The 21,619-nt window shown below is 44.0% G+C and overlaps 1 protein-coding gene across 1 annotated transcript in view; it reads right to left on the bottom strand.

Moving 5' to 3' along the window:
* The window catches only part of LOC146425294 (E3 ubiquitin-protein ligase UHRF2-like), a 162,307-nt gene extending 141,234 nt beyond the window's left edge, over positions 1-21,073 (bottom strand). Inside the window, 2 exon segments of the mRNA XM_085041509.1 lie at positions 17,162-17,380; positions 20,997-21,073. Of these exon segments, the coding sequence (XP_084897635.1) occupies positions 17,162-17,380; positions 20,997-21,073 (296 nt within the window).
* Between the last annotated feature and the right edge of the window lie 546 nt (positions 21,074-21,619).

Here is a 21,619-nt window from a genome sequence, read left to right as displayed (position 1 = left end):
TAACGAGAGTATATCTCTGGTCCGAGCCGCGCGAATCTTAGCCACATTTGTGAAGTGCACTGGACATTATCTGGGCTCTTAGGGAATCTCTCGTTTTCCGAGAAAATGATTTCTAGCACGGCCAATTCCCTCAGGCATCGGATACCTTGTTCTATCGTGCTCCATTTTCTTTGCTGCATCTGGAGGTCTTTACAGAGGTATTTGTCCCGTACACTTGTCAGCAATCGCTGCCAGAGGCTGAGAGTTTCCTGGGTTCTCCCAATCCCCTGGTCAATGACCGCATCCTGAGACAGGGATCCCAGTTGCCTGGCCTCACTTCCGTCCAGAATGGTGTCATTAGCTGCAGCATCCCAGATGCGGAGCAGACAGGTCAGGATGGACTCATTTGCCTGCTGGGTGAATTCCCTCCTTAAGTCCTGCAGCTCCCCCAGGGATAGAGAGCAAGTGATGATCTCTGGCTCTGTCTCTTCTGCTTGGTGAGATGGTCCTGCCGCATCCTCGTCAGTCACTATGCGGACTCACTTGCTCTTGGATTTCTTTTTCTGGACGGGGGCTGTTGGAAAACGCAGTTTTCCAGCAAAACTTATGCTAACTAAACAGGCCTGAACAAAGCCTCAGCATAGTCAGGCCTCAGTAAAATCCTAACAAGCTACAGTGGCTTGTTTACCTGAGAATGTTCTGTGGGAAGAATGTCATGGGAAAGAATAGGGAGTCAGAAGTGTTATGAGAAAGAAAAAGGGAGTCACCGGGAAGATCCCTGAATGTGTGAGAACAGACTGCAGGTGTGTGTGTAGCTATAATTAGTAACTTCTGTAACAGTATATAAGTTTCTCGTTTGGTGAAATAAAATGGAGCTTACTCTATATCTCACATTGAGACTGCCGTGAGTTCCCTCTCGTCGTTATGTCAGGGGGCAACCGCTACTGGCTTCAGCTGTTCTGATTCGGCAACAGTCTGTGTTGAGACGTCAACTGCTCTTTTGGTTCTTTTCCTCTTGGTGGCAGTTTGCATGGACGTGGTGCCATTTGGGGGTTGCCCGAACTAATTCACACGTCCTCCCAGAGGTAAAGGGTGTAATGTCATTTATTTTCAGGAAGCAAGTTTTATTATAGAAAAAAGTACTGTTCACGCGACACACTGGTACATATGATTGGATAAAAGCTTGAGTTCACACGCCTAAACTAGCTCGCTAATTGGTTATAAGTTTTTAATCACGTTCTCTAAGCATTAGCTAAAGCCCTATGTGACTGCTTTATCTTGTTAACATTCTTTTATGATGCTCACATTCTTGGCTCTTTACATTCCATTATCTCCTGGGAAAGAGACTTCAGAGTTGGTCCCACAGGTTGAATTGAGTTTAAGAAACATATTCATATGGCCTCGCTCTGCCAGCCAGGCTCCAACAGGTGGCTGCTGACTTGTTTCTTTTCTCCTCCTCTTCAAGAAGACACTGTACCACACCAAGTATTGTTCTGTTCCTCAGCATGATGTACACAGTGCTGGTCAAAGAAAACAGAACTAACAAAAAGATTATGCCATCCTTAGCATCCAGAGAGATCTCAGTATTGTCAAAGGTGGCTGTGCCTGGCCTGAAATGCTGGAAGAAACCACTCTCTCCTCCTAACCCCAGAGGCTGGGTGCGATTGCTGAGGAGGTCCCAGATGTAGCAGCTCCGATTAGGCCAGGGAGACAAAATTGAGTATATGTTCCGAATGGCATTCATTGCCTCACAGGTTATCATGCAATAGGCATAGTAAACCAATAAAGCAATTCTCATGCCGTTCCCTGGTCGCAACAGGAGCAATATGACAGCCAGATAGTTTCCCATCTGAGGGAAAATATAGAGGGTAAGATACCGTACCCACATAGATAGGCTGAGCATCATGGTGATAGGATTTCTGTAATAAAAATTTTATTTCTGACTTTCCCTCAGATTGGGCCCCACATTGGGTGCCAAAATTTGTATTGGTTTGAAAACAAACCAAATAGAAAAAATTAACAATAAGTGAAATAATACAAGGAAAAGCACTGACAAAGTCAGATACAACCTGACACCCGGTTAGTAAAGAGAAACGACGAGAGGGAAACTCACGGCAGTCTCAATATGAGATATAAAGTAAGCTCCATTTTATTTCACCAAACGAGAGACTTATATACTGTTACAGAAGTTTCTATTCATAGATACACACACCTGCAGTCTGCTTCTCACACATTCAGGGATCCTCCTGTTAACTCCCTTATTCTTTTCTCATAACACTCCTGACTCCCTAATCTTTCTCATGACATTCTTCTCACAGAACATTCTCAGGCAAACAAACCACTGCAGCTTGTTGGAATTTTACTGAGGCCTGACCATGCTGAAGCCTTGCTCAGGCCTGTTCAGTCAGCATGAGTTTTGCTGGAAAACTACGTTTTCCAACAGTTCCCCCGTTTCGCTTGTGAGAACAGACGTTGTCTGTTATCAGATTAATTTGCTTTGCTATAAGTAATTGTTATTATTAGAATTGTTATAAATTTACCTAAGGAAATTTCATTAATTATTTAGATATGTTGCCATGGTCTAGAAATTGTCATTGCTGAAAACATTCACTTCACAGGTAAAGCTTAGAGAACCTTTTCCGGACAAGGACCCTAAGTTAACCTGGAAGAAGGTTTAGCTTTTATAAACTCAATTTGGTAAATGAAAATTATTTGATCACATTTTGATGCAAAACACTTTGGACTCATGGCATGTTTCCCAGCCAGTTAGAACCAAAGCTTGGCCAGAGCTCAGGTGCTAAGTGGAAGGGTTTTCTTAAAACATCTTATAAACAAGCTTTGATTAATATCAATAAGGAGAGTATCTTAACGTGTTACTATTTTTGTAGATAGCTATATAAGGTGAGATGAAATATTTGAAAACAGTAGATATTATTACTTGACTTTAACTAAGAAAGATGAAACTGCAAAGCTTTTGTGAATAATAATATAAACTAACAAATTTAAAACTTAAAATTAATATCACTAAAAATGAATAAAACTTAATCTTAATAAATCTTATTTTAAACTAACAAATTGGACTTAACTATAACGGAATTTAACATTGATATTACCTTAACAACTTAACTCTAACAAGATTTAAAACTTAACAGAATTTAAAATTAACATCACTTAATATTACTTAACAGAATTTTAACTTTAACAGAACTTACAACTTAATAGAATTTAAATTCACTATTACTTAACTTTAACAGAATCTATGCTTAACTAAAGATACTTAAGAGGTAGTTTAAACTATTCAGTATAACTTCACTCACAGGTCCTCATTCACACATCAAAACTCTCAAGAAATCAAAATCACATTCTCATCAATCAGGCTTCATTTACACATTAAAGCATTCAACACACTCTCAGTAGGCCTACAACATTCACACATACACACAAATTCTATTTTTAAGCAATACTTTAGCAAAATTCAGCTTTCGTTTAAGGCTTTTCGTATTCAAGGTGTTATTTTTTATCAGGATAATATCTTGTTATAATGCTTCTTTATTAGTAAATCGCTGGAAATAGGTTTTGGCCTGTTGGTTAATACGTGGCAATGGATGTTTCACCCTGCAAAGCGAATAATTAGAGGTTTTGGAGAGAACCTGCAGCTCCGATTCGGGTATCAGAGTGCTGTTTCTGCTGGCAACGCTGTTGGTTAGTTCTGGTTCGCTGCTGAAGCTGTCAATCATTTCCTCATCCTTGGGGAGGAGTAGAGTTTAGAGTTTCACCACAGACATCACCGTTGGGGCAGTGAAGGAGGCGTGGATGGCTCGCGGTTCCACCCACCGGGGCACCCTCTGGGACTTCCGCTCTGGTTGTCATTCGGCCGGAAGCCACGGTTGGAGCAACTTCCGCCACAGGTCTGTTTTGTGTGGCGTTCAGGCGGCGTGCGATGAAGGGTAGGGACCGCCGCTGGAACTCGGTTATTGGTCACTTTCCGTTTGTTCTTTTTGTTTCTGCAAGCTTCTGTGCTGTGAGTATCTCTGTTGCAGTGGGAACACCAAACTTTTTCATTACAGTTCTTTTTTTTTATATGTTCCCCACTCCCGCATCGGTAACATCGGGATGATTTCTGGTTACTCTGTTTCTTTACCCATGATATCTGAGCTCGTTCTAACAAAGCATTCAGTTGTTCTGGCAAAAGTCCAACAGTGACTCTCTCAAACAAAGCAGCTAAGATGTTTTTCGTTGTAACATTGCCAAGCTCTGTGATACATTGAGACAGGAACAGATTTTTCATCCAATCGAGTAACTTTGTATTCTCGGCTCCCAGCAGCGGCACGGCGCGCTCTCTCTCCCCCCCCCTCCCTGGCGGGGGGGGCTTCCCTGGCTGCGCTGCGGCTGCCGAAGTTTTACGCATAGCAAAAGCGGCACAGTAATTCACAGGTTTTTCTCTACTCCATGCGGGTGCTATGTCCTGCGCCGTGAGCCAGGCAAGGTTCTGCTTTGTGGCATGTATTTGTAAGCAGGCTACAACTTTACTCCATGGTTTGCCAAGCTTTCTTGCTATTTTATCACAGTCCAAAAGCAAAACAGCTCCGTAATTCAACCACTCTCCCACACTGAATACTGTAATAGGATTTGTAAAAAATCCATAAGCTTGTCCTACCACTATCAGGCCCATTAAGTGTGATAGGCCACTTTTACTGAGTCCGTGCTTTTCTAAAAAGCATAACAATAAAATTTGGGCTACCTCTGATTCCATTTTTGGTCCAGCTGGTTTTCAGGGTCCTGGTCAACACCGTCTAAGCACTGTATTGAAGCTCACAGTTGCCAGAGTTTGTGCAGCCTTTCCGAGGTTTATTAGCCCATCCGGAAGCGGGTCTTTTTCAGCCCAGGCTTTCATAGCCCCCCGGTGCTGCTCCGGTGCCTCTCCGGTCTCGTTGCTCTCTGGGCAGGGTCGTAAAATCCTGTTGCCAGTGTCCGTGGTCGTCGGTTCTAAATCCTGCTAGCTCCGTATCACGTCGGAGTCACCATTTAAAGAGAAACGCGGAGAGGGAAACTCACGGCAGTCTCAATATGAGATATAAAGTAAGCTCCATTTTATTTCACCAAACGAGAGACTTATATACTGTTACAGATATTTCTAATTATAGATACACACACCTGCAGTCTGCTTCTCACACATTCAGGGATCCTCCTGTTAACTCCCTTATTCTTTTCTCATAACACTCCTGACTCCCTAATCTTTCTCATGACATTCTTCTCACAGAACATTCTCAGGCAAACAAACCACTGTGGCTTGTTGGAATTTTACTGAGGCCTGACCATGCTGAAGCCTTGCTCAGGCCTGTTCAGTCAGCATGAGTTTTGCTGGAAAACTACGTTTTCCAACAGGTTAGGGTGGTGGTAGCAATCCAAACGAAGTAGTTCAGTTGAAGCAGCAATCCTGTGAAGGTCTGGTCTCCAGCTGAAGATCCATTGGTAGCTCTTGTCCTCTGGGAACCCAGTAGAAAGGGCTAGCTCAGGCAGTTCCAAGGCCAGGTTATATCCAGGTGGGAATGCTTGGCTCCTCCCTCCTGGGCAGAGCATCTCACAATAGGATGAGATAAGTCCATGAGTCATGTCGTGGGTCCTTGATGGCCCATTGTCTGTTATCAGGGGTGAGTCATTAGCAGGTGATAACAGCTAACGGCCCACAGCTGGTGATAATAGAATACTTAAATACATCTATATTGTAACCTAGGACAACCTTACAAATTAGCATATCTACCTAAAATCCCCCAATAAGTAACTTAAGAAATGAAGTAATTGTCCCCCTATTCTAATTATCCCCCACCTAAATAAGGGTACAATCTAGTTTACAAAAAACATGTTCCAGAGAGGAGGCTCCATCCAAGGTTGGAGCCTCTAGTTCTGAGATAGTAGGGATGTTTCATCTTCCCCAAAGAACTCTGAACTAGGCTAAATATCAGAGTACAAGGGTTATAGATATGTAGGGCTAAGGTAAGGGAGTAAAAGGTACAGGGAATGGGAAAGGGTATAAAATGTATAAAAAGGGTATAAAAGAGTATAAAGAGAGAAAGGACAAGAAACCATCAGGCATAATTTCTCCCTTTTTTAGAGAGTAACAAGACTTTACCTTGTCTAGTCTCTAAACTACATTACTTACAGCACCGGTATACATAACCAGCTATAGCAAAAATAATAACTACAATTACAACTATTATAAATGTTTCTTTTACCCAGGCCCAGTCTGGTAACTATGAAGTGAGGGGGTGGAAGATATGGTCAAATTTCAAGGTGTAATTTTTTTGAACCCACTTCATATAGAATATGAGTCCCCTTCCAAATTTCTTCCAAATTCTCTCTAATTTTTAATGGCCAGTTATCACATCTATCTAGAGGTGGTAACTGGGTGCAGATCCAGCAATTGCTCATATTAAGAGCTCTGGATATATTTTGGATCACAGTGTTGTGCAACTTTTGGATGAACTTTGAATCATGGTTACCAATTGGGCAAACAACAAATATGTAAAGAGCAATTTAAACAAAATCATCTTGATTTGCATTAGTCTCTGTTTTTGATGGTCTCAGGGCAGAAGCTTTCTTCATTCTGGAGTAATGGATCCATGGTCTTTTCTCAGCAACCTTTCCCAGAAGTGTGGGTGGTCAGTAAAACTTGAAATATTCCCATCCACTTAACTTGGAAGGGGTCGCTGGTCCACCATTTGATGTAGACCCAGTTTCCAGGCTGAAACAGGTTAGCAGGTGTGGGGGTGCGGCGGCCCGATGCTGCGGATCCCGAGTCCCCGAGGCCGGCGGTCGGCGTAATCCACGGGGACGCTGCCGAGGATGCCATCGCCTGGGACTCGGAGGAGGCCGGGCCGTAAACCGCTCTCTCCCTCCCCTGGAAAGTTTTTCCTAAGCTTATTGGTTTAAAGTTTGCTTCCCCGCCCCTATCACCGCCCCCGCTGCTTGCCCTCACTAGAATGTTCTGTTGCCGGGCTTCCCCCATGAGTTGCTTGTAATCCCCTCCCTACTTACACTTCATTTGCTCCCCCGCTTGTCCCTCATGTTGTCCCGGAGCCCCGTTGGCTCCGCCCCTGCTGTTCCTCCCCGGGAAACCCCGTATTTCCCCCTAAAAACCCCTTCCCTTTGTTCTCTCGGTGTGGTGTGGCCGCGACCCCAGCCCCGCCGGGTTCTGCGCCCGGTAGCTGCGTGGACCGCCCCACCCGAGAGCCCCCAGTGTGCCTCCCCCACGCCGCTTCTCCTGAATAAACTGCACACTGCTGACTCTCAACTCGTAGCACTCTCTTTATCACGGGAAGCGACCAGCGACTCCACGGCGTTCCTGCCCGGCAGGCACCCGCCTCCGCCGCGTGGTCCCTGCCGCTCCAAGGAGCGAGCCTGGGAACACCGAGGCTGACCGCAGCCGCCTCTGGACAGAGCTGAACAGCCGGGAGGGCTGAGAGCTTGGGCCAGGTGAGGCCCCCGAGGTCTCCCGAAGCCCCGGAGCTCGTTGGGGCCAGGCGGCCGGACCCCGCCGGACCCCCTACAACTTCAAGCAGGGGTGTCCAATCTTATAGCTTTGGACAGCACGATGAATCTCTGGAGCTTCTGCAAGTGGAGCTTAAGGCTGTTAAGTATTTCTGTAAATCAATTTTTCCCCTCATGTGAATTTCTCCCAGGATGTATGGAACTTGATATGGTTTGCCATATAGGCTTTCATAGGGACTTATATTGTCCCTCCACCTTGGTTGTATGTGGACCTTCAGTAAGGCTATAGGCAAAGCCTGAATCCATTTCATAGATGTTTCTTGAAAGATTTTACCAACTTGGGTCTTGAGGGTTCCATTCATAAGTTCAACTTTGTCACTTCCTCGGGGCCTGTATGGTGTATGCAGGTCTCAATAAGTCTCAGAATCTTGTTAACTTCCCCGATCACTGTTGCAACAAAATGTGGTCCCCTATCTGATGACATTCTCAAAGGAACCCCAAACCTTGGAATTATGTGGTTGAGCAAGGCTTTCACTACTTTCTTTGCTGCATTGGTATGACAGGGATAAGCTTCAGGCTATCCACTGAACGTATCAACCAATACCAACACATATTTGTATCTTTTCTTATGTGGCATTTCAGCAAAATCTATTTGCCAGTAATCTCCTGGGAGATGCCCTGCCCTGGTTATTCCTAATACTACTTTCTTGCTTGTGTCGGGATTGTTTTTGCAACAGGTTTCACACTTGCTTGTTATAGACTGTACAATATCAGTCATCCCTCTCCCTATCACTACTTTCTTCAGATGTTTTAAAAGGTTTTTTGTTCCCCAGTGGGTACTTTCATGTTCCCTCTGTGCTATTTCTTGAAGGAGCAGGGGTGGGACTACAACCTGGCCTATCGGGGTAAAAGCCCACCCACCATCCTTAATTTCAGCTTTAAGAAATTTAATTAATTTGTAGTCACTCTGATCATATTTTGGAGTAAACCCTGTCAGATTTACTTCTTTCTTTGGCACTACTGCAAGTATGCCTTTTTCTGCTATTCCTCTTGCTATTTTGTCAGCAAAGCGATTTCTCACTTCAGGGGTTGTATTGCAGAAGTCATCAAAAGGAGAAGACATGACAGCTACTTTTGTAGGCTTCTAGATGCTCTTTTTTCCTTCGCTCAGTTTTAGAGCTCTGGTCAGTGCAATCAGTTCCCAATCTGGCTTCTTCAGAGGCACCTCCTTCAGGTCTGGTCTGCTGGAATAGGTCTCCTCTATTGTCTGTGAACAGTCATGCTCAGGCACGTCATCAAGCAATGTGGATGACAAAAACATTGCAGGGTTTACAACAGATGTTGTTTTTAGGGTAACATCGTCCTGTTCCAACAACACAGATTGGCATTTAAACATTCTGCTAGAGGATAACCAGTGTCCCTCCTTTTGCTCCAGCCCAGAGATCACGGCGTGGGATACATACACAACAATGTGCTGCCCAAGGGTGAATTTACGAGTCTCCTGTATTAGGATGACAGTTGCTGCCACAGCTTTCAGCCACCCAGGCCACCCATGGCTAATATTGTCTAGCTGTTTTGAAAAATAGGCCACAGCTATTTGCTGGTCCTCAAGGTGCTGTGCCAGTACCCCTAGAGCAACATTCTGCTGCTCATATGTAAAAAGTCCAAAGGGCTTTGTTAGGTCTGGCAGCCCCAAAGCTGGAGCAGACATCAAAGAATGTTTTAGCTATTTACGTGAAGCCCTCACTTCCTCTGTCCACTTGATGGTTCCTTTCTCAGCTGCCTTAAGGGCTTTATATGTGGCTAGCACAGGTTTTTCCCATGAGAATTTTTCTTGTGTTTTATAAAGATAAAGTTTGGATGTTATTGGAACAGTGTCCCAGAACTTGGACAGTGCAAGCCTGGCCAATCAGGCCTGGGGGAAGGCTTCTGACCGACCAATCTGGGTGACTTTTGAAAACTCTATATATATGATGAAATCAAAACAATAAAGGTCATTCCTTCTTGCCACTGAGAACTGGTGCCTTCATTACTCTGCTAGCTGCTCAACAGCGACATTTATACAGGTTTTTCTTGTTTTTTCTAGTGTTCTAGTTCTTTTGACAGGTGATGTCCAAATATAGTTGGGCTATTCTTGAACTCTTGGGGTAGTACTGTCCAGGTGAGCTGAGTCTTTTTTCTTGTCTCAGGATTTTTCCACTCAGAGGCAAAGAATTCTTGACTACTTTCACTTATAAAAATCCAGAAAAAGGCATCCTTGAGATCTAAAACTGTGAACAACCCTAGCTTATTTGTCAGTGTGGTCAGAAAAGTGTAGGGGTTTGGTACAACTGAATCTATGTTTTTTGTGATTTTGTTAACTGCCTTTAAATCTTGCACTAATTTGTAACTTTTACTATCATCCTTCTTTACTGGCAGAATGGATTTTCCCAGTTTAAATTTTAAAGGTAAAAAGAAAGGCCTTGTTTTACTTATCCCAGTGGCACTGGTTAAATTTACAGTACCTGGACTCAGTTTCCCCTTATCCTGCCTCAATGGTGCTTCTAGGACAGTGTCCTCCTTTCTTGGTTCATCTTTTTTAGATCTAGTGTGTTCAGCTACCGAACTAGCAACCCCTATAGCCTCCCAGATTACCTTTCTCCCTTTCTTTCCGGTAAGCCCACTGACTGCTGTGGCTACAGTCCCAGTCCTGGTCTCCTCTTCTTTGGAGCTATTTGCACTGAATTTATCTGGCTTGCTTTTAATTGCGGCTATTTTTTCCTCGGCCCTGTCACTGACCACGCAGCAAAGTGGGTGCTGCCCTCGGCCCCTCCCTTCCCCAGCTGGGGAGGGGTAAGGTACAGCAGCAGATGGTCTTCTCTTTCTGCCTGGACTTGCCTCCACTCCTCCCCTGCCTCTGCCCTTAGGGGGGCCGGTAGATGGTGACCAGCCCACCCCTGTTTCTCCCCTGCCTCCGCCTGCTGGGTGGCCTGGGGAGGCTGGCAGTGGAGGGGGCGGTGGCCACTCATCTCCTGTCCCCAGACCCACTGTGGCAGGGGGCAGGGGAGCTGGCGGTGGCCACCTATCCCTCACCCCCAGCGCCACATCCACCCGGGGCAGGGAGAGGGGCTGCCGGCAGTAGCGGTGGCGGAGGAGGGAGCCAGGCTCCCGCCACCTCTTCCGGTCCGGCTGGCCCATGTAGCGACAAGGGGTAAGATATTCTTTTTCACAAGGCAGGCAGTCTTTTTTCATTTGTTTGTATACTTCCTTCCGATTCAGGAATATAGAAAACAATTCTGCATACCTTAACTCATCAAACCTGCCTTGGACCCAAAGTTCTACTAGTAGTTCTGTAATTAATTGGTTGTCCAAACTACCTAGATGGGGCCATTTCTTCTCCCCACTCAGTTTCAACACAGGCCACACCCACAACAACAGCCTAGTTATTTCGTCCGTGTTCAGAGGAGTTCTTTTCCTCGTTAGGTCATGCCAGTTTTTTAAAATCAGATCCAGTGGGGAATCCTGTGGGATTTTTGGATTAGCAGAAGACACACCACCCATGTTTTGCTTATGAACAGAAAAGAAACAGCCGGAAAGAAAGCTCTTAGCATAGAGTCTGGCGCAAGAAATGGACTAGCGGTTCCCATGCCCAGCAGAGTAAAGAAAGCAAAGCTTTTAAGAGTGCGCGTGCGCAGCTTAGAAACCCTGGTGAGATTCGAACCACCACCCTTTGGTAGACGAACTTACACCCCCGATCTCTGGGCCACGGCTACCCTTGAGCCGCTGTGTGGCTCTCTGTAAGTAGTAGTGAAGAGCGTCCCCTTCTCTTCACAGCCCCCCCCCCCCGCAGGAGCGGACTAGGTTATAAACCCCTCCTTTATGGCCCTCCTGGCCACACTCCCACCCTTGGAGATCTCTTCCAGATGCTAGCTAGCAATAAAACCGTAAAACCCTTCTCCTTTAATCTCACTTCTCCTGCTGTGTTTCTGCGGTAAGTTTTTCAGAAACTCCCTGGTGTTCACAATCCTGGATCACCACTTCCCTCATGATGTGCTGGCAAGTGGGGGGTGCTGTGGGGTGTTTTTCGATCCAGAATTCGATCTCGGGGTCCCCTTCTCTCCTGCCTGGCTCGCCAGAACTGATGCCTTAAAAGCTGGTAAAAATAAGATGCAGACACCGCAGTATAGAGAAAAAGGGTATTACCTTGGTTTTAATAGGATCCCAGGTGCCCCCTCATCGAAGGTGGAATTGCGCCAAGGAGCACACCCGTGTACAACACATATACAATTTTATGGACCTCACAAATTAGCATATCTACCTAAAATCCCCCAATAAGAAACTTAAGAAATGAAGTAATTGTCCCCCTATTCTAATTATCCCCCACCTAAATAAGGGTACAATCTAGTTTACAAAAAACATGTTCCAGAGAGGAGGCTCCATCCAAGGTTGGAGCCTCTAGTTCTGAGATAGTAGGGATGTTTCATCTTCCCCAAAGAACTCTGAACTAGGCTAAATATCAGAGTACAAGGGTTATAGACATGTAGGGCTAAGGTACAGGGAGTGAAAGGTACAGGGAATGGGAAAGGGTATAAAATGTATAAAAAGGGTATAAAAGAGTATAAAGAGAGAAAGGACAAAAACCATCAGGCATCACCGGGGATAATAAATAGCTGATGCCTAAGACCACCTTGTGTGCCAGCGTTTGAGTCTACCATTAGGGATCCACACAGTCCAATAGATCCTACTGTCCTTTTCCTCCACCTGGCTGAAGGCAGTGCCCCTTTAGTTCTGGTCATAGTGCTCGTTGCTCACTTCTTTTAAATATGACCTGGAGGTCCCTTCAGGATGATGGCAAATAACATCAGCCCTCCTATTCCATCTGAGGACTTGCCCACTGGAAACTGGAGCAGCATTTATCCTTGAAGAATTTCCTGTGGGGGTTGTTCTTCCTCTCAACTCATATACCCATGCTGCTAGGGCAGAGGTGGGTTTTCCATGCCACTTCCTCATGTCCTCTCTGTGGTTACGCAGGTAAAACCACAGGTTACCTCGTGGTTTGTACCCTCCCTCTTGAGCAGGGGGACACTTGCTCCCAATAGCAGAGACTCTGGTTCATACTGGTGGGACATGGGACATTTCCTCTCTAACTTGCTTGGGTCTTTCAAATCCCTCTGCAGTCTTGGACAGTCTTTACACAACTGAGGCACAGGTCAGTAGGGAGGAAAAAAGATGATCTTCATATTGCCAGAGTTGGGTAGTCACCTGAAGCACTGTTTGTTCTCATTTCATTGACATCAATGCCAGTGAGCTGGTGTATGACAATGGAGTGCTCTGTACAAATCTCTGCCACATGGATTATGTACACTGGACCTCATGTGGATCTACAGGGGACTGCTTGTTATTTGAATCCCTACAGAGTACCTCCAGCATTGCTAATTCTCTCAGGTACTAAATACCTTTCCCCATGGCATTCCACCTGCTTGGGTGCACTATTAGATCATCCTTGAGAGAATACCTTTCCTTCATGCTTGACAGGAGTTACCTCCAGAGGCAAGAGTTTCTGTTCTCTTCCCAATCCCCTTGTCAATGCCCACATCCCAGGACAAGGATCCCAGTTGCTTGGTTTTACTACCATCTAGTTTCATATCATGGGCCTCTGGCTCAGCTGCAGTTTGAGTGGCTGTGGTGCCTGTTCTACTTTCCTCCTCCTCCCCCTGAGGGTGCTGTCTAGTGATGAGCAGTTTCCAATAAATAGTAGCCAGGGCCCAGCACACTGCAATAAGTTGCTCCTCTGGAGCTGCCACAGTATTCTCCTTGCAAACATTCTGTTATTTTATCAAGGTCCTGTAGTTGTTCAGGGGTGAACTTCCATACCATTGGAGGAGAGAATTTCTCCAAAAACTGGCCCATTTTCTCCCACATTTTGTGCCACTTTTGATTGTCCACCCTTTGGGCAGATCTCTGAATGACCTTCCTAGAAATCTCTATGCTCTAAACATGGTGTGGACCACACTGAAGAGACCTGGCAGACTTAGCAACAAGAACATGCTTTCCTTAACATCCAAAGGGAATTCAAATTTCCCAAAAGCTGTTGTAACAGGCCTGAAAGAGGAAAGGGGGTGAAAAGATGGAGAAAATCATCCTCCCCTGTTCCCCCCATAGACTGGGTATGGTTATTAATGGATTCCCAAAGGTAGCACTGGAGCTAAGGGCAGGAGACCACCACTGAATATACATCCCAAATGACCCTCATTGCCCTTGATGTTACCATGTCATAAACCTATATCACAGTACAGCAACAAAGCAATCCTGATCCCTCTCCCTGCTCTGAAAAAGATCACGATGAGGAGCACATATGGGAATATATACAGGGTTAGGTACCACACCCATATGAACAGATCAAGCATCATCGGGACCAGTGGCTCTGTATCTAATACAGCAAATTCCTAGATCAAATTCCTTTCCAACCCACTCTAGGCAGATCTGTTATCTCAACCCTTTGAGGGTGTTTTTTCTCTAATGACAATTGTATCAAAAATTAATTCATTTGCCTCCTCTACATTTTGAATCATGTGAAGCCATAATACACTGAAATATTTAATCTAAATTGCTCATTTTAATATAGATTTAAAAGCAATATTCAAAACAAATTTGCATATGCTTGAAAAAGTTACCAACTCAACATCTTTCACATTTAAAAAATGCAACTATTTCTGGTATGTAAGCAATATATTAAATTGCCACTCATCATAAATATATTCTGTCATTCTCTTCCAATCAATCATGCCCTACATTCAAAATGTTCATAAAAAATCAGCATTCCTCCACTCTTATAATAAAAAGCATTCTAAAATCTGAATAGTTAAAATTATTTTAAGGAAAATATTTTTAGAATTATGATACCCTTTTTTTTTGTGGTGAAATTTAGGAAGTGCCACCATTAAGGCAAACATCTTAGCTAAAAAGAAATGGTCACTTCAAGTCATGCCCTAATATCAGTTTAACTCTTGGTAACAAATGCATCCCTCTGTCTCTGTCCTCCTACAGAGTTGGAGACAACAGATTGAATCCAACTGCCTTCAGTTCCTTTATGAATATGATGTGGTAATAATAGGACTCTGTGTCAAAGGGGCAAAGAAAGCTATGGATGAAAGAGAAGTCTAGCAGTGAATTCTTCAAGGAGAATGTAAAGACTGCAATCTTTAAGATGGGGGAAAGAAGCAATGTCACAGCTTATTTAAAATTGACATCTGGATTTCTGCAAAAAATTGCTGAATTTATGAAGAGCTATACCCAAGTCCATAAAATTAAACAGGTCTACTGGGTCTGGCTGTGATGGATTGAATTTTCTTCATAGAAGCCTGCATAGTGCTGTTATTTGGATCTGTGACTAAAACAGTTTTGATAACACACCAGTGTTATGGCTACTGCTTATAGTTACTGCTTAATGCTTATATACAGTGTCAAGGCTTTCTCTTTTTCCTACTCTACATAGATAGGTTGGATATCAATTGCACTTTAGATGTAGCCCCTATGGCAAAGGAAAGCCTATGAGGATGTCCACAGAGGCCCAGTGGCACCCACTATTCAAAAAGAATCCTGATCCATTCAGAGCCCATTTATTGTTAATAGACACTTACTTTACAGATGCAACACCCAGGTATTATAAGAGGTAGTTTCTGCTATGCCCATTCTGCTATCTTCCCATCTACTTAAAGATGTAGCTATATTTACTACTAAACCTCCTTGTGTTTGGGTAGTTAAAAATCCCCCTAAGCCTGTGCAAAAAGGCCCTGACCCATAACACATTGAAGCATGGGAAGCCTATTTGGCCCGGGGCATTCCTGAAAAGGCAGTCCTCATTTTGGTAGCAAGAGGTGGCAAGGTGTGCAAGCTCTATATCAGGAATGGGAGTGACATTTTCTTTTAGGGTCAGTTCTGTTCAATATCTTTATCAATGATCTGGATACAGGAGCTGAATACACCAATAGCAAGTTTGCTGATGATACCAAATTGGGAGGTACTGTTAACTCTCTCAAGGGACAAGAAGCCTTGAAGAGGGATCTAGATAGATTGGACCATTAGGCTATGATTAATGGAATGAAAGTTCAAATGCCAGATTCTACACCTAGGATGGAATAATGCCAGCCTCAAGTAGACATTGGAAGAGAAGTGGCTGGAGAGCAGCCCTGCAGAAAGTGACCTAGGAGTGCTGGTTGACAGGAGGCTCAATATGAGTCAGCAGGGAGCCCTGGCAGCCAAGAGGGCAAACTGCATCCTGGGGGGCATCAAATACAGCATAACCAGCCACTCAAAAAAGGTGTTTATCCTACTGTATTTAGCAATGGTGCAGCCTCACCTTGAGTACTGTGTGCAGTTCTGGACCTCTCAATTTAAGAAGGTTGTTAAAGTGCTCAAATACATTCAGATGAGGGCAACAAAGCTGGTGAAAGGGCTAGAAGACATGTCCTGTGAGGAGCAGCTAAGGTCTCTGTGTTTGTCTAGATTGGAGAAAAGAAGACTGAGGGGCGACCTCATTGTATTCTACAGCTTTCTGAGGAGGGGAAGTGGAGACGGAGTTGCTCATCTCTTTTCCCTGGTGTCCAGTGAGAAGACACGTGGGAGTGGTTCAAAGCTGCATCAAGGGAGATTCAGACTTGAAATAAGGAAATATTTCTTTACTGAGAGGGTGGTCAAATACTGGAACAGGCTTCCTATTCTTTACTTGTCACTTTCCTTGGTGTTTTTTATATTTTCCAACTCCTTGGGGATCATCCCCTTACACTTCTTGAAGGATGTGCACAATTCATTATCATTCAGCACTGGGGTTTTGGTATATTTACTATAACTGATGGAGTCTGACCTTGAGACCACAGCCATTTTGTTCTCACCCTTCTCTCCTTTCCCTATTCCGCAGCTGCCGATGATCCCTGAGACTCACGCATTACATATATCGCTCCTTTTACCACCTTCACAAGCTCTCATAGGGACTACAGTGTGAGCATGTATTCCACCTACCAATACCATCACCACCACTCTAATTACAGGGTTACTAGGACCAGTTTTATATGAAGGAATTCTGAAAAGAGTAGCTCAAATAACTACCTGCTGCTTTGCTTGTAGTCTAGACAAGGTGCATTTTGTTCTTTTTTTTTAGATTGCCCCCTTTGACATCCTGCTACTCTGAAGAAAAAATTCCAATTCCCCATGATTTTAGCTCCACTAGATTTTCAGGACAAATGTGAAAATCTGGCTAATGGAATCCACTATTTTAATATTTCCAGGTCTGTGACCTATGCCATGGATCATCAACAATGGGCCTGGCAAGTTATGAAAGGATGGCAATCAGTAGACATTGAAGCTTGCATCCCTGAGTCAGGTCTGGAGTTCGTGGGTGAAGGAAATTCCTTTAGAGCCTTTGATATGTGCCTTTATTCCCATAGCAGAGTCTGTAATTTCTCAATAGACCACAATGAACATGCTGAGATGACACTTGCCTGATCAGACTGTCCTCTTTTATTACTGACTCATGGAAGCACTATCTGGACTTGTTAAGCATAAATTTCCTTCACACACAAACCCCAGACTTGACTCAGCTATGGAATTGCAGTATGTTAATCTAACGATGAGCAGCAAACAAACCTGAAAGCTTTATGTTTACTTTGCTTGTTTAAGAATGTAAATAGACTTCCCACATTAGCCAAAGAAATCTTACCCCAGCAGAATTTTAGCATGAACCTCTTTCTTAGTCCTTGAAATTTCCCTGAGAGAGGTAATTTCTGCATCAAACCAGAATCCTCTTTCTTCTGGAGCCTCAACATTGTAGTTAACCATCACCACATCACCCACTTTTAGTTCACTCCACTTCAGAATGGTTCTTGCTCGTGGTCGAAGATTTTCAGTGTCCATTTCTACTATGCCATTCTCTGGATACCTTGAGAGGCAAAACCAAACAAAAGTGACAGCACTCCCAAAGTAATAAGAAGTAAGTTAAATACAATATTTTTCATGAACACATTTTTCAAAATAACTTTTGGGAGTGTTAATGTTTGACTCTATTTAAAAATTAGATCTAGTATACTTTTTATAAATTTTATATTGGTTTAAATACAGACTAGTGACTTGACTAATCTCATAGCAGAAAAAGCATCCAGCAATCCAAAGGAAAAAAAATAATCCACGAGCATTTGAAGATTTCAGTTTTTTTTCCCACATAGGCACAGATCAAATTTGTTCTCAGTAAAGTCAAAGAATCCAATTAAACCAACAGTGAAAAAGCAACAAAGATTGAAACTTAAATCTTCAAAACTGCTAAATTCTAGTTTAGCTTGGCTTTCATACATTTATTACATTTCCACCAATTTCAATAACAAAATGAAATTTTAAAAAAACATACCCTACGATCACAGCATGTATAAAAAAAACCTCATGATGAAGATTGCGTGAGTCCACATACCATTTAACAATGTTTAAAAAAACGGCTAACTGCAGAAACACAACAAAAATCAGGACTAGTTCTAAGACTTTCTAATAGACATGGCAACTAATAGTTTAAAAGTGTTTTCTCTCTTCAGTTAAAAAATTAAACCTCTATAATGTTAAATCAGAGAAGCAATACTTCAGGATTTCTCTTAATGAGATACAGTAATGCTTGCAAAATTATAAGAAAGAAAGAATAGGCAAAAAGAAAAAAGTTAACTAAAAGACATTAAAGGGATTTTGAGTTCTTTGGCAGTTTTGTTTTTCTTTTAACTAGAAATCTGATTATCCCCCCCTTCCGACTATATTAAGAATAATAACTATTGAGGTCTATTCCCTTTATAAGTTGAGAGACATTCATTTAGAACAATTAAAGTAAGACTATTTGAATGGGGTTTTGGAGGTTCCAATTCTACTTAACAACATAGTCTTAAATTCTCTATGTAAAGACATTTTGCTGTGACTGTAGAGGTTGAATAGTCTCCTTGGTGCTGAAAAACTGCTCAATGTGGACCCTGAAAATAACCGCTAGAAAAGGAAAAGATAGAAATATAACCTCTTAAACTAAAGCAGATTAAATAGAATAGAATAGAATAGAATAGAATAGAATAGAATAGAATAGAGAAGTTCAGTTGCAAGAGACATACAACAATCGTGTAGTCTAACTGCCTCACTGATTCAGGGTTGACCAAAAGTTAAAACATGTTACTAAGAGTATTGTCCAAATGCCTCTTAAACATTAACAGGTTTGGGACACTGACCACCTCTCTAGAAAGCCTGTTCCAGTGTTTGACCACCCTCTCAGATAAGAAATGTTTTCTAATGTAAAGTCTGAACCTCCTTTGATGCATCTTTGAACCATTCCATGTGTCTTCTCACTGGATACCAGGGAGACGAGATCAGCAACTCCATCTCCATTTCCCCTCCTCAGAAAGCTGTAGACAATGAGATCACCCCTCAGTCTTCTTTTCTCCAAACTAGACAAACATAGAGCCCTCAGTCATTCCTCATAAGATGTTCCTTCCAGCCCTTTCACCAGCTTTGCCCTCTTTGCTGCCAGGGCTCCCTGCTGACTCGTACTGAGCCTGCTGCAGACCAGCATCCCCAGATCCCTTTCTGCAGGGCTGCCCTCCAGCCACTCCTCTCCCAATCTATACTTGTGCCCAGAGTTGCTCCATTCCAGGTGCAGAATCAGGCATTTGTTCTTGTTAAATTTCATTCCATTAATCATTGTCCCATGTTCCAATCCATCTGGATCCCTCTTCAAGGCCTCTTGTCCCTTGAGATAGTTAACAGCTCCTCCCAGTTTGATATCATCAGCAAGCTTGCTAATGGTGCATTCAAGTCCTGCATCCAGATTGTTGATAAAAATATTAAACAGAACTGGCTCTAGAATTGAACCCTGAGAAACACTGCTGGTGGCCAGTCGCCAGCCAGATGTAGCCCCATTCACTACAACCCTTTGAGCCCTGCCATCCAAGCAGTTCTTCACCCAGTGCACCATGAACCTGTGCTCATCCCACAGTTGGACAATTTGTCCAGAAGGATGCTCTGAGGGACAGTATCAAAAGCCCTACTAAAATCCAGAAAAACTACATCCATCACCTTCCCTTCATCCACTAAGCATGTGATACTATGGTAGAAGGCTATCAGGTTAGTTGAACAGGACTTTCCCTTTGCAAACCCTTGTCGATTGCGCCTGATGATTGCATTGTTCCTTAAATGCCTTTCAGTAGCACCCAATATGATCTTCTCCATAATTTTTCCAGGAACTGAGGTTAGACTAACAGGTCTGTAGTTCCCTTTGGTATTCCCTCACCCCCTTCTTGTAACTAGGAATAGCATTGGCCAGCTCCCAGTCAGCTTCAGTCCCCATACTCCCCATACATTTGACAGATGATTGAGAGAGTTCCTGTCATAACATCTGCTAGATCCTTCAGTACTCTGGGATGATGGAGTACTAAGGCCTGAACAACAGGCCCTGAAACAAAGTTGACCTCTAGATGAACTTTCCAACCAAATGTTATATGCATCCACTCATTATTGAAGTATTATTAGCAATATGATATATGTATCTGTTCATTGGCAAAACATGTATTTACCTTTCTGTATTTAGAAACCGGACAAGGCCACATCTAGCCTTGTTTGGGAGTGTAGGATCAAAGACAACTCCCTTGGTTCCCCCTTGAGCCCTGGCAAGGCTTTGGGAGAAACCCAAGATGTTCCTGCACTAGAAGTAATGGTAGCTTGTTTATTCAACAATATAAAAGCTGGATTACTCTCACAGTGAAGTCAGAAGACTCTTTGCCTGCAGGTGGATGCACTTGCAGGATTTCCTAGTTGCTGGGAGTGGGTCTCCAGTCCTTTGCTGTGACAGTCCTTTGCCCAGCTGACATGCAGATCTGGATGAAGGGGTAAAGTATTAGGGTAACTGGTAATGTATGTTTCTTAATCACTATAGGCAATCTTTTGTAGTTGTCATGGTTTGAGCCTGGCCAAATGCCAGGCACCCATGACCTGCTTTCTCACTCTCCCCTGCCACAGCTGGGCAGAGGAGAGGAAAAAAGTTAGCACAAAGGGTTTGTGAGTGAGATAAGGACCGGGAGAAAACACTTCAAGGGCAAAACAGGCTCAACATAGACTTGCAAAGTGAATTTATTACTAACAGAGTCAGAGGAGAATGAGAAGTAAAATAAGCCCTTAAAGACATCGTTCTTCCCCCCAACCCCTCCCTCCTTCCCACTAATAGCGCAGGGTCACAGGGTGTAGGGAGTTTGGGTCAGTTCATCACCGAGGTCTTTCTTCCACCACTCAGGGAGAGGAGTCCTTCCCCTGCATTGCCGTGGGGTCCCTCCCACGGGAGACAGTTCTCCACAAACTCCTCCAGTGTGGGTCCATCTCACGAGCAGCAGTCCACACACACCTGCTGCAATGTGAGTCGTCCCACGGGCAGACAGCAGTCCTCCCAAAACTGCTGCGGTGTAGGTCCCTCATCCACGGGATGCAGTCCTCGAAGGCCAGGCTGTTCCAGCCTGGAAGCAAGGGCCCTCTCTCTCCACTGGGACTCCCACTGGACCACAGCATCCTCCAGGTATCCACGCTTCAGCGTGGGGCACCTCCTCCGTGCGCTGCGAGTGGATCTCTGCATCCCCCGTGGACCCCATTGGCTGCAGGGGGACAGCCTGCTCCCCCATGGTCCTCACTGTTGGAAAATAAGGTTTGTACGAACAAGATTATTGTTAAGCTAAAGTGATGGGCCATATACAGGCCGCAGCACTTCGCTTCCCTGAGAACGCTTCGTGAGAAGGTGCCGGAGGGGTGCAGCTGTGCCTGTATGCTTTGAGAGTACCGTGAGAAGTGTGCTGGGAGTGAACTTGTGATTAGCAAGGAATGAAGGAGAAAAACCCTGACAGTGTGAGAGTGGAATGCAATATGGATTGTAATCTGTGTGGTTATAATTAGTAACATTGTAACAATATAAAAACCCTGCACAAAGTAGAATAAATGAAGCTTGCTTTATGACCCATATTGGGACGTGTCGTGAGCTTCCCTCTTGCCTTTCATTACCTCACCACGGCCTGCAGAGGAAATTTGGCTCTGGCGCCTGGAGCACCTCCTCCCCCACCTTTTCCACTGACCTTGGTGTCTCCATGTTGTTTTCCCTCACATATTCTCACCTCCTCTTCCTTCTCTG

This window comes from Lichenostomus cassidix, chromosome W (assembly GCF_008360975.1).
Source record: "Lichenostomus cassidix isolate B80296 chromosome W, HeHo_3.0, whole genome shotgun sequence".
Taxonomy (NCBI): domain Eukaryota; kingdom Metazoa; phylum Chordata; class Aves; order Passeriformes; family Meliphagidae; genus Lichenostomus; species Lichenostomus cassidix.
This window is presented reverse-complemented; position numbering and strand designations above follow the sequence as displayed.